The sequence below is a fragment of the Barbus barbus genome (assembly GCF_936440315.1).
Source record: "Barbus barbus genome assembly, chromosome: 1".
Lineage (NCBI taxonomy): Eukaryota > Metazoa > Chordata > Actinopteri > Cypriniformes > Cyprinidae > Barbus > Barbus barbus.
Window position 1 is genome coordinate 20640149 of NC_136729.1, and position 13865 is coordinate 20654013.

The 13865-nt window shown below is 36.2% G+C and overlaps 1 protein-coding gene across 1 annotated transcript in view; it reads left to right on the top strand.

Annotated features, from left to right (window-relative positions):
- LOC306875294 (FH1/FH2 domain-containing protein 1-like) overlaps positions 1-13865 on the top strand; it is a 52649-nt gene that overhangs the window by 28300 nt on the left and 10484 nt on the right. Inside the window, 10 exon segments of the mRNA XM_079425763.1 lie at positions 887-1076; positions 1236-1407; positions 4166-4270; positions 5771-5863; positions 7278-7322; positions 8257-8414; positions 10763-10855; positions 12454-12980; positions 12982-13350; positions 13697-13852. Of these exon segments, the coding sequence (XP_079281889.1) occupies positions 887-1076; positions 1236-1407; positions 4166-4270; positions 5771-5863; positions 7278-7322; positions 8257-8414; positions 10763-10855; positions 12454-12980; positions 12982-13350; positions 13697-13852 (1908 nt within the window).

Below are 13865 nucleotides of genomic sequence, written 5' to 3' on the forward strand. Positions count from 1 at the left end.
ATTATTGTTTTATTTTTAATAAAGAAATTAATGCTTTTATTTAGCAAGGGCACATTAACAAAAGTGACAGCATAACATATTATATCGATATATATTATATAGATTATATACATTTCTGTTTAAAATAAATGCTGTTCTTTTGAACTTTCAATTAATCAAAGAATCCTGAAAGAAATATTATGGTTTCCAGCACATTATTTTCAACATTGAGAATAAAAAAAATAATAATAATAGTAAATATCTCTTGAACACCAAAACAGCATATTTTGATGATTTCTGAAGGATCATGTAAAGACGTGGCTGCTAAAAATTCATCTTCAGGAATAAATTACATTTTTAATCATAGTAGAAAATGGTCCTTTTGAATTGTATTAATATTACAGTAATTGTAGTAATTGTCTTTACGGTCCAACTTTATACAGTATTAAGTGACCTTAACTACTATGTACTTTTAAATGAATCATTTGATGCAGTGCACTTATTATGTACATGTTTTTACCTTGTACTTATATTTGAAAATGAAAAGTAGCGATTTTCTAGGCTGAAAGTTCTTAGTACACGATGTAACTACAGAAGAGTAAGCTAGCACTTTTAGCTATGCTAAAGCTAAGCTAAAAGTGCTAATTTACCACCAGACCCAGAGATCGACTGAATGGATTCAAAAACGGTAAAACTCAACTGTTTAACTCTAGGGGAGTTGTAAAATGAGCCTATTTTCAAAAAAAGTGGAGTGTTCCTTTAAGGCCACCTAATACAAAGTGGGACCATCTTTGTGTGATCAAATAAGAGCAGCTTTGGTGAGCATTGGAGTCATCTTTGACTCCAACCTTTTAAATGGTAGTATTACTGAATACTGAATGATTTCTGTGTTTTGTATATTATGTAGAATGCTCTCAAGTGTGAAGATGGTGAGATCGATGAAGGGGCACCAAATGCCCGTAAAGACCGAAGGAAATTGACACCCAGCGAGCAGGAGGGCAGGAGGAGCCGGCGGTCATCTTCTCACAATCTTACAGATAGTTCCTTTCGACCAGCTTCCCCAACTGTATCAGTCTCGTCTAACAGCCCTACCCCAGGTATCTTCAATGCAGTCTCTCTCTCCGTCCCTGTTCTTGTACCTTGTGTTGTCCTCTGAAGGGCCTGTCTCACACATCCAGCGTCTGCACATTGTCATTTCAGACCTAATGTTAAAAGACTATAGCATTCACACTTCACTTGCACTTTTTGTGTTTCAGAGGTGATGCAAACAGCCTCCCCTCAGCTCTCAGATTCCTCTTATTCTCCTGTTCTTGGCAGTCCGGTGTTGACCAGTCCCTCCTCTATGACCCCTGGCTCCCCCACTCCTCCTCTCACTCCTGCGACTAATGGAGTAGAGTCTTCTGCTACAGCTGAGCAGGAACACAACTTGTGAGTATTAACAGTGCGTTGTGTGTTTATGCAGTCTTACACATTCACATCTATAAACGGATCATATACTTGGAATGTGTTTTGTATTGCTAAGCTTTTCAGTAATCAAACAGTAAGGGTACATTAAAGGACTTTCATACAGCAATGTGATGTTTCTCCACTGTGTGGCAGCGTAACCTAAGCAGACCTTTTAGTCGTGAAACTTTAGGAAAGAAAAGGTTTCATAAAGGATGATTTGTAGCCTTCACAGATGTGAATCCATTCTGAGATACATTACTCCAGTAAGGAAAATGTGTCTCGCAGGTTCTCAGCCAACAATTACATTCATTCATTCATACATTGGTTCATCTCATGGATTCAAATCATGTTTGGATTGTATGGATTATTAATGCAACAGTTTTTCTGTTTCGTGTAATGCACAATAATGAATTTTCAAACATATCCACGGCATTCCCTTTAATTTTTTGGTAACACTTTACAATAAGCTGTCATTTGTTAATATTAATGTATTAACTAACATGAACAAACAATGAACAATGCATTTATTACTCTATTTATTCATCTTTGTTCAAGATTCAAGAGTTTTATTTGTCACATACACAATTATACAGAGTATAACCAGCAGTGAAATGTAGGTAATGTTAGATAATGAATATCGAGTTGTTCATTGTTTATTCATGATAGTTCACAGTGCATTAACTAATGTTAACAAACACAACTTGGGATTTTAATAATGCATTAGTAAATGCTGAAATTAACATTAAGATTAATAAATGCTGTAGAAGTTTTGTTCATTCTTAGTTCATGTTTACTAATGTTGTTAACTAATGTTAACTAATGAATCTTATTGTAAAGTGTTACCAGATTTTCCCCCCAGTTTTTGATTTAGTATATTTAGTACTTCAACTTAGTTGACAAAGTAACATTTCTATTTATTCATTTATTTATTTAATGAAAATGACACCGACACCAGTATAGATTTTATTATTTTCTCAATTAATTCATTGATTTTATTTATTTATTCATTTATTAATTTAAAATGAATGAACATGACACAGACACCAGTATAGATTTATTTATTTGTTTGTAATTCTATTTAGTTAGTTAGTTAGTTTGTTGGCTGGTTAGTTAGGCTTTTTTAAAATTATTATTTATTTATTTATTTTTACCTGACCAAACATTCCTTCCAGATTTATGTTTGTTCTTTGACTCTATGTATTTTGTCCTGTGTGGATGAGGGTATGATAAAGATACAATCCTGCACTCTGATGCTGTCTTCCTCATGTAGACACACAGCTATTATTCATACACTAATGTTATCATCAGTGCTTGTGTTTGTCACGTTTGAAATTAGGTATGGGCATTTTTGGCAATTTCTTATTTTGATCATCGATGGGTTTAAAAACGATTAATCGAGTAATCGGGGGCGGGGAGTGTGCGGGGGGCGGGGCATGGCCGTAATGGAGATAATGAAAATATCTGAAGGCTGTTATGAAAATGAATGTTAAAAATAAAAATGACATGAAAACGTGTCTATGAAAACATGAACACATGATTAGATGTTAGATTATGATTATGATGCAGCAATGTTATTAAAAAAGAAGCATAAAAGGATGCATATGCCAGTGAACTTTGTTACGCGCTATAGAGAAAGAGAGAGTAAATAATCATTTAAAAAATACGTTAAGTGAATTGTCAAATTCTTTTTACAGTGTATACGTTGCCCGGTCATTATCAGAGTCTTTACACATGGCCAAGATAGTCAGTGATTTGATACATGCAACATTAGTGTAGTATTCATTTTCCAGTCTGTGTAGATGAAGTCCTTAGAAAGGTGACCTATTACTTAAATTCATGTAGTTAATGCTTATTTTATTTACTACGCTCTGGGTGTCTTGTGTAATTACCATGTGGCACCCAAGATGCACCACAAAAGTTGTCAGATTGTCAGGTGTTTCTGGTGTTTGTAGACGGGGTATGTGAGAAGTGCTTCTCTCAGTTTGCCCAAGTCACAATGTGCTATTTCAAGTGTTGCCTTTGGCCAAAGTGAAATGTCTTATTGAGTCAACAGTCCTTGCACACATATGTGGAAAGTGAATGTTTTATTTGGGAAGCGTTCCTCTCTGCGTAGAGCTACAGGAATGTTTTCTAGGGTTGGACAGGATGTTTTTGGTCTTAAAAGTCCAGAACTGGGCACAATTGTGATCTGCCTATCAGCTCTTTCCTCTAAATGCTTTGCCAGTTTTATGTGACGTCACAAAGGAACATGACCAGTCACAAGCACAGGCATTAAATGCAATAATACATCAGTTTATACTTTAGTTTTATAAGATATGATCACTTTAACTGCATATACCTAGTTTTATGCATATGCATAGTAGTACATAATTAAATTGTATAATTTATATTTATAAATAAATATATAGAATACATAAAGTTAGCATTATTTCTAAAATATCCATGTCACATAAATGATATTTTAGGAGAAGCATTTGTAATATTTGCTTAACCCTGGTGACCATTCACTTTGTGAATCTTTAATTATAACAATTTCTATTCATATGCCGTTTTTCTCCTCTTCTAATTAAGTGCTGCATATTTTCTCATTGGCTCTGGGTGGTTGGGACTGTTTCTCTGATTCTTGCTGATGTTGTCAACATATTAACCCACTGTTTGTCCATGTAACCACCATCACTGTTCCTCCTCTTTCTCTCTACTTTTGTTTCTTCCCTCCCACAATTCCTTGGTCATTCACTAGGGGGCGCTCTTTTATGAGTCAGTACATAGCTCACATGGGGATTTCTAGACGGAGGTTAAAAAAGGAGAGGTCTATATCAGAGGAAACCTCAAGCATCTTGAGCAGGTCTGTATCACATTTACATCACTTTCTGCTTTCGAGCCTTGGACTAATTGTTTGGTGTATGTTGAACTTGTCCTGGCTACTGATCTGAGGCCAGTTGAGTTTAGAGCTCATATTATATTCAAAGTAATCTGGATTTTGGATTGAGGTTGTAGATTAGCAAGCCAGAGTAACTTCAACAATAAATTCATCTCATTTCAAACTTTTCTGAACTAACAAGAATTACAACATATAACTCTCATGCACACGTAATGTCTTAGTTTTTTTCCAGTGTCTTTTTTAATATCTGATATTTGACAAGGTGCATCACAAATATAAAACCAATGGCCACATAAAACAAGACTACAGAATCTGAATATAAATCTTACATAATAGCACTCTGAACAAACGGAGACGGGGTTTTTTTGCAGTGAGTAGTTGGTTGTGGCGGCAGAGGATTGAATGCTGCTCTCTCGAGCAGAACCGCAGAAGAAGCCTCTCACAGCTTTCTGCTCACTGCAGCCATGATGTCAGCTCATCTGCGAAATGATAAATAAAAGTGCTGACTCTAATGAAACCGGTCGAGGGTTCAAAGTGATCCCTCTGAAGAAACATCACATACAGTATATTAGATTAGCAAACTGCTGTTACAGATGGCTAGTGCTGATAGTCAATAATTAGTTTATGAAATTATACTGATTTAGGAATAATATGAATTTGAAGCATTCATGACTGTACTACTACTACTAATTATTATTATTATTATTATTATATGTAGAATTGAGATTTTTCTTTCCTTTAGTTGAAGGAAATTTATACTTCAGCAAGGATGAATTGATCAAAAGTGAAAGGAAAGACTTAAACTGTTACAAAAAATGTTACAAATTTAACTTAAAATTAAATCTGTTCTTTTGAACTTTATATTCATCAGAGAATACTGAAAATGTATCAACAGTAATAATAATAAATGTGTATTGGACACCATTTCTGAAGGATCACGTGATGCTGAAGACTGGATTAATGGTGAAAATTCAGTTTTTTACATTTTCAACTTACATTTTATTATACATTTTATTATATTATTATATAAAATAGTTCTACTGTTAAAATGCACAATTGTACTGTATTTAACTGTATTTCTGATCAAATAATTGCAGCCTTGTTGGGTATAAGAGACTTGCTGACCCCCAAACCTTTTAACGGTAGTTTGTTGAAATTAACCAAGATTATAAATGCTGTGAAGTTATTCATTGTTAGTTCATTTAATCGAAAAAATGTTAACCTTATTTTAAATAGTTTTTCTCAAAGGAGCTGTATTAGCATTGTACCTGTAAGAAAAGCAGAATATGAAAATGAGATGAAACGAAGCAATGTGCCTTCAAATATTGTGTATTTTGGAGTGGATAGAGAGACACATTTACTGACATGCACATTCTTTTTGTGTATGTGTGGACCTGATTCACATCAAACTGCCCATAGTGTGCTATAGCCTTTAGCTTGTACTAACTAACTGTCTCTCCACAGAGCGTCTTTCACAGAAACAGACTCTCCTCAGGAGATCCCTTCCCAGACGGGAGCAGAGCAGCCCAGCCGGACAGAGGGAAAGCGAGTCTTCAAGTAAGTAAGCAACTGATCCTGTGATAGGAGTGAGGGGAAAAGGCAGAGGAAAGAGATGTGAAAGTAAGAGAAGGCAGGGCATGGGAATATTTTGGGAAGAACTTGAAGGTCTTGAAGGAGCAAAACAAGGATGAGTTGAATGGCGTGGGTTGATTTGAACAGTGTGATCAGTGATAGTTTATATTGGAATCTACTGTGTTAACTGTGCAGTAATAGGAAAAAAAAGTATTCAGTTTTTGAGGTGTCAAAAAAATACTGAATTTATTAAAAGTGTTAGTATTTAGTTAATTTGTCTCTTAACTTGTAACTTTATCTGGAATTGCTACACTGAGGATTATTCCTCTTATTTTCCCTCTAATGCCTAGGATCAGGTGTGTTTCTTACGTTTATCTTTCTACTCCTACTCAAATATTCTTTGCTTATTTTTTGTAACAGATTTGCTTTCTTCAATGTTATTTGCCTGTTTTTCTGGTCTATTTCTATTTCTTTCTGTTTTTGCCAATTACCTGATTTACTTATCTTGTTTTCTCTTTGTCTCTCTTTGTGTGTATTCTTTCTCTCTGTCTCCCCATGCATCTTTCACTCCTCTCCTCTCTTCTCTCATAATATTTGGCACATCTCCTAATCTCTTCCTCCACTGCTGTGGCGCCCAACATTCCTGCGCTTTGCTTCTCTTTCTCCTTTTACAGACAGCAGCAGGCAGACAGTGTTTGGTGAGTAGCTGCGGTGTGGCCAAAGAATGTGGCTTTTGGAGGTGCTAGCACTTTAAATCATTCTGATGCTTAGTCATTTTGGGGAGACAAAGTCATAGAGTTGGAGGAAACAACTACTGGCTGGAAATCTAGATTAAAATTGAATCGATCCGTTATATCTGCCAAAGACTAATCCAACAATTTTTTTTTTTTTTCAAATTAAGAAGTTTTAATAGATATTTAATGTATGTTTAACTTTTTTTCTTTTATAGTTTGCTATTACTTAAATATTTATGATTTCTGATAGTTCTGACATTAGTGCAGAATATTTAGCAAAGTTTAGAAGTGAGAGAATTACTTTTATTGTCATGAATGGACAATAATCTGTGGCCTTTTCCCCCTCATTGTCATTCTTTATTCTTTGTATAAAGTTCGTCTTTCATCTCAAGTTGCTACTCAAAGATGCCTTTATCTCCTGCCTTTTTATGGGCTGCTATCATATCCCCATTCATGGAAAAAATGGCTATTGTTGAAATTGCCTAAAAAAATATCCACAAAGCAGTTTTTCTTTTCCAAAGCTTAAAAGCCAAAGTTATACAAGATGTGGTGTAATGTGAATAGGTTTTTCTAAAGGTATTTTCTATATATTTAATGAGCCTTGTGCAGTGTAGTTAACAGGAGTGATATGGACAAAGTGTGTAAATTGAAGTGTTTTTCTTCAGCCCAGAGAGTGTGAATAGAGACTTGCCGGTTCTGAGGAATTATGAGTAAGTATACAGCAGCTCTGTATGGTTACAGGCTCTCTTTCTGCATACATTAGCATGCAGCCAGGTGTTTGGGGGCTAACCCAGCTGCTATGCTCAGAAACTGAGGCTGTGTGTGCTGTGTGAGAATATTAACCTTTAGTTTGGCTATTTATTTTTAATTTCACGTATGATCCTTATTATAATATTAATGATTCTACATAGGTAAAATTAACACGTATTAATGCAGTGGCAATGGGTTTAACAATGACTTAATCTACTTTACTGCCTAAAAAATAAAAACAATCTTAAATCATGTGTCATTCATGTGAAGCAGTTTATTCTCGGCACACATGCCTCAGTGTAACTCTGAGTTTAGAACAGTTCTTCTGGTGGATCACTGGAGTTAATCAAGCCTGATCAGCATGGTGGTTATTGAAACTAATAACCATACAGAAAATTTGTTTTTTGTGTTGGTTTCTACATGTATGTTGTGGGAAATCATTTCTAAGATAATTTATGGTGGTGGTGGTTGTGGTGGTGGGCTTTGTCAGACACAAGGCTGGATTTCTGTGATAGGATGCAAGGGATTGTTTTTAAAATGTATTTATTTATTATTCCATATTGCTTACCTGTGCCTTTTTTGTGCTTGTTTTCTCTTTGCAATATAACTGCACGGTATCAAACAACTGTATAATAACCTTTTAAAATAATCTTTTTTTGTGTGTGTAATAAATAGAAGAAAGGTCTGGACAAAGTTTTCAGTCCCAAAAGCTTAAATGTTTTATTATATGCCATTGTGATTTGAACTAGTTTATGGTTTCACTGTATTCTGCAACCACTCATTTCAGAGCAGGTCTACTATATATAACTTATTTACAGAATCAGAGCACTTATGTCACCCAACCCTCCATTTACAGCTTAGTAAATGAGTGCTGCTTCTCTGTTGGCTTTATAGAGACAATTTCTTGCGTAGTCTGGCTGCATCCCAGTGGGAGAAGAAAAGGAAGCCATACGGCGCCCATGAGAGCCCGTCTTTAAGCGAGAGCGTGGTGTCTACAGACATAGAGGCATCTACAGAAACCGAGCAGCCGGTCTCCAGCTCAACCACTGCAGGTGCTGATACCTGACCTTCTGTTCCTTACAATGTCACACTGTTGTCCTTTACAATATGCATTGACTTCTTCCTTTTCAGTCTTCTGCATTCCATCTTTGCACTACTTGTCTCCTCTTTTTGTCTAGTTGTTCTCTTCCTTTGCTTGTCTTTCTGTCTATCAAGACTCCAGTCATGATCTAACATCTTAAACTCTCTGCGTTCCCTAATCAGTGAAGCTTTACTAAATCCGAATGCATATGACTGTGTGAGTGTATTTGTGGTCATTTATTCGTCTGTTTGTGTGTGTATACTGTCATGAATAATTACGAGCTTGTCTACACTCTGTATGTCAACTCCTCAAATTTATTGCACATACTGTTAATTGCCAAGTCTGGAATGTGCTCTGATTGTTCTAGAGCAAGTTTGTCACGATTATGTAATGTGTCCTGCTGAGATTCATAACTTTCAGCAGCGTTCCAACTGTGATGGTTCTGACTGCTTTTTAGAGCTGCACACTTTCAATTATTGCTTGCATGTGTGTCATCCGGTTTGTCAAGCATACATAGGAAGTTGCCTAACTTTATTAATGTTGTAAGGGTGGGATGAACTTTTTGTATTCTTCTGGAATCATGGGTCCTGCAGAGCTGAAAGTTGGTAATGAAGTGTGAGATGATTGTTATGGAAGCAGAAATGATAGTTGATAGCATGCATGTTTGCACCTGCTAGTCAGCATAACTGCTGTATCTAAAGAGCTATATCTCATCGAGTAAATTAAATGCACTAATAAACTACTATATGTAGGGAAACATCTTGTGGGAGATTTAAATTGATAGTTCACCCAAAAATAAAAATGGTCACTTTTTCACCCTCATGTTGTTTCATATCTGGAAAAACTTGCTTTCTTCTGTGGAAAACCAAAGAAGATATTTTGAAGAATGTCCAGGTGCTCGTTGACTTCCATTGCATGGACAATAACATTTGAGACAAAATAATAATAATAATAAAAGTGTAGCAATCCCTTGGATCCGAGAGCCTCAACTGATGCATGAGGTTTCCTTAAATTCACCACAACAACGCGGTGTACTCAAGCAGCATCTTTATTCCGTACACCTTGAAGTGACACACAACACCCCACAGCACCCTGAAAACTGTTTTAACACATACACATGACAAGATTCATCATGCAAGCATAGACTCTTAAACATGTTGAATTGCATAAATAAGCATCACAATCGATAACATTACACAACAAACATTCAAGTATTTCTTTAATTACAATCAACATGAATGTAAATCAAATATGATAATCCTTTTGTCATCATCAGATGTGCGTTGAATTGAAAGTATAAAATCCACATTAAAACAATATAGGCTCAAACAATCAGCGTCTCACATTCTCGTCCACCCGCCATCTTATTAAGCTTAATAGTCCACCTGATCACTATGGCGTCCGAGAAGGACAATTTCAGCACAAATATTCATGATTTCCAGTTTCAATACATAAACAGACAGTGTACAAAAACATTCAAGTTACAGAAAATCTGTCAAATCGCAAATTAAATTACACAAACATCTTCAATGTTTCATAATATAATTCATACATACTTCTTATACTAGGAACATAATTACAGTATTTCAAATGGTCCCTTACAAAAAGTAATACATTTAAAATGATTTTCTTGAACACAGACAGAATTTTAATTTGGGGGTCATTATCCATTTATGTTTTGTTATTGTTAAGCTTAATCTATCTATCTATCTATCTATCTATCTATCTATCTATCTATCTATCTATCTATCTATCTATCTATCTATCTATCTATCTATCTATCTATCTATCTATCTATCTATCTATCTATCTATCTATCTATCTATCTATCTATCTATCGTTGTTTTCTTTTTTTTTTTTTTTTAATATTAAAACAAAAATTTGTTAGAAAAATAAAAGTAAAGCTAAATAGATGTTCATTTTTTATATTAAAAATACATTAAAAATGACATGCACAACTACAACTTAATGTTTTAAAATGAAAACAGAAAATATAAAAATAAATGCTAATTCAAAATAAATACCGTAATAGTATACAAATAATACTAAAACAGTGCTTATGCTAATTCTTATTAACTTCCTGTAGCGAGACTGATCCTTGTTAACAAACATTTTCTCAAGTCTTTAGTAGATTAGCTGCATGGACTGGGCCATCTTTTGGATATTAGTAGTGTGCTTCATGAGGTGTCACTAACTCAGAACAGTTATGTGAACTTTTGTTTTGAATTATCAAGTTTTTGTATGGTTTACAAAAACTGCTAGATCTCTCTTTTTGTTGTTTTTTCAGTGTTTTCCATTGTGTATGTGTGTGTCTTGCAGGATCTAGTAATAATCAGGAGTCTGAAGGGGTAAACTTGACCAGGCACACCCTGGAGCAACCAGAGGACACAACAACAGCCCACAATGAAGCAGGCAAGAGATTCCATTCTCTGTCATTCTCCATGTCATTCATACTGCTGCTCTGTCTGCCTAAAGTTCATTGCAGTCCGAAATTTTCACACGTGTTTTTCCGTTTTTTCGTATTCCCCATCCTTTCCTATCAAAATGCATGCTATGGATGTGAAAACACAGAAAATCGAACCTGATCTGAATTTTTTTTTGATGGACGAAAGTTTCGGAGGCAGTGTGCAAACGTGATTGACACAACGTGAGGTCGTATTTATTTTTTAACATGCGAAAATTTCGGACTCAGTGTGCAGTGACCTTAAGACATGAACAAACAGTGTGTCTTCCACATACCTAATTCAAAGCTCACCCAGCCTTCACTCTTAAATGAAAAAAAGAAGAAACTTATTTCTTCTATCAAGCATCTATTTAAAAGTAGGTTTCTTAACCTGGTTTCTGCTCATTGAATATTTCTGATACTGAGCAGTAGTCAAGCACTTCTGTGTGAGGGCTTCTTTGAGAAGTCAAGAGCTTTATTTCAAGCAGAAATCTTCAAAGTGGAAATATGTGAGAGTGATTCCATCTCTTGCTCTAGTGGCCCTGCTCCAAATGACATAGCCACTAACAGGCCTTTCGTCCAGGGAATGTAAATTAGCTGAAGTAGAGGGCAGAGATGTAAACTGTTTAGATTTGGAGATGGGGATCTCCCCTTTTCAGTTTCCGTTTTGGCATGTAGAGGTTTTAGGCAGCTAGCACTACAATGCTGTTAGAGCTCAAAGGAGCTACTGCTATTAGTCTGCGCTGGGTTACTGAAACTAGAGGATGGTAGCATGTGGGAACAACATGATCTGTGCTTGCACTGGGCATTTTGAAGGTAGGATGTCTCTTTTAGCCTGCTGCTATTATACCGAAATAAAGATTATTGGTTGATTACAGTGCAGATGGCAACACCGTTATGTTGCATACTGTACTTTATAGCAATTCACAATATAAACAAATTCTGACCAATATCAATAAGCAGATTTATTTTCATGTTATGAGTATGACTGATAATTGATACATGGCCAATATTAAAATTCCATACTATTTTGTTGTAAATGCTACAAATGAATTCAAGCATCATAACTTTATCATTTATTTATGGTATGAAAATTGATATTTTGAGATTTGCTCAAGATTACAATTAACTTTGGTTTTAAATTGTTTAAAAAAAACAACTTCAAGTTAATGAACATGCATAATTATATATTCAGTATAATCTAATGAATTTTCAATGTAGTATTTTTTTGTTTGTTGGCATGTTTTTTAATGCTCATGTATTTTAGACATGTAACAATGTTTATTATAGTACAAGCATAATACGCTTTTTTTCTTGTCCATGGACTGCAGATTAAATTTATCTCTGTAGATAGTTCTAGGGCTGTCAATAAAATACTAAATAAATAACAAATATTCAATATCAACCGATACTGATAAATAATACTACAAAAAACCCACTAATATTGGTCAGTATGGTCAGTAATCTATATTGTATGGTACCGATATATTGTGCATCCCTAATATTTTTCCTTCAGCACAGTGTATTTTTTTTTTTATTTAATTATTTTTTTTTTTTGTTCCTCTAGAGGGTGGTTTGCAGCATCAGGGCAGTACAGCGGAACAGCACAGCACCCTCTCTAATGACAGGAAGTTCATGTTGGATATGCTCTACTCCAAAAACAACACCCCTGGAGGCCTAAAAAGTCCTATTCTGGAAAGTACACTTGAGGACCATGGGATCACCAGTATGGCCGGACGGCTCTCCAGACTGCAGTCTCACGCTTCTCAGCCCACAGAAAACACGTTCAGGCGGGCGGACCTGGAGATCCCTGAAGGTACTGCTCAGGCCGCTTGCGCCAGGCTAAAGGAGGAACAGAGCAAGAAGCTGCGTCCACAGTACAGTATTGAAGCGGAGACTCATTCACAGAGTTTAGAGAAGACAATGATGACGCCATTATCCAGGGGTAGTCGGGATGCCTGGGAGAAGCTGCAGCCCAGGTCCAGACCTCTGCGGATTAAAGATCTTGACTTCTCCGATCTGATGGAGGAGGAGGATATCGATGTGCTGGATATAGACACTTTTGACACCGGTTTGCCTAATGGAGTACCGCCACCCCCCTCCTCCAGTGCCAGGACTGGGCTCTGCTCTCCCACCGCCTCCTCCTCCTCCTCCTCCTCCTCCTCCTGGACCTCCTCATCTGAATCCACCCCCTCCTCCTCCACCTCCTCCTGGAGGTTTGAGTGTGCCTCCTCCTCCTCCAGGACTCCTCCCTCCGTCCCCGTCTCAAGGAAATGATCTGGCTTTTCTAAAGAAACGGAAAACGGTCAAGCTGTTCTGGAAGGAGCTTAAGCAGCCCGACAGCCCCAGGAAGTGCAAGTTTGGGCGGGGCACAGTTTGGGCTTCACTTGATAAGGTTGCAGTCGATACAGCTAAGCTGGAGCACCTGTTTGAGTCCAAAGGAAAGGATCTTCCAGTAGCAAAGGTACAACACACCCCCCCCCCCCCCTCCCTAGCTTTAATTATTTATTTTTTTACAAATTGCAATTTTAAACATTGAAGCTATATAATCTTATGCATCTTGTACATACTAGTAACAAATAGATCATATGTATGCCAGACAACTCAAACTGGAAACTTATTTAAGAATAAACCATTCAGGGTTTACATGACAATTTACCAATTTACTAAAGCCATTGAACTACTAAAAGATGATAGGTCACCTCACTGGGGGAATGCTGCTATTAAATATATGGATAAATAAATGTTTAAGCAACAACTTTTTTATTATGGCCAGTACATGCAAAAAAGGTTCTATCCTTTTCCTACAGAAAGGTGCTGAGATCAAGAAAGCAGAAATTTTAGTGCTTGATCCGAAGAGGAGCAATGCCATCAACATCGGCATGACTGTTTTGCCTGCTATACATGTCATTAAAAGTGCCATCCTCACCTTTGATGAGTTTGCCATCAGTAAAGAGGGCATTGAGGTAATGTAGCACT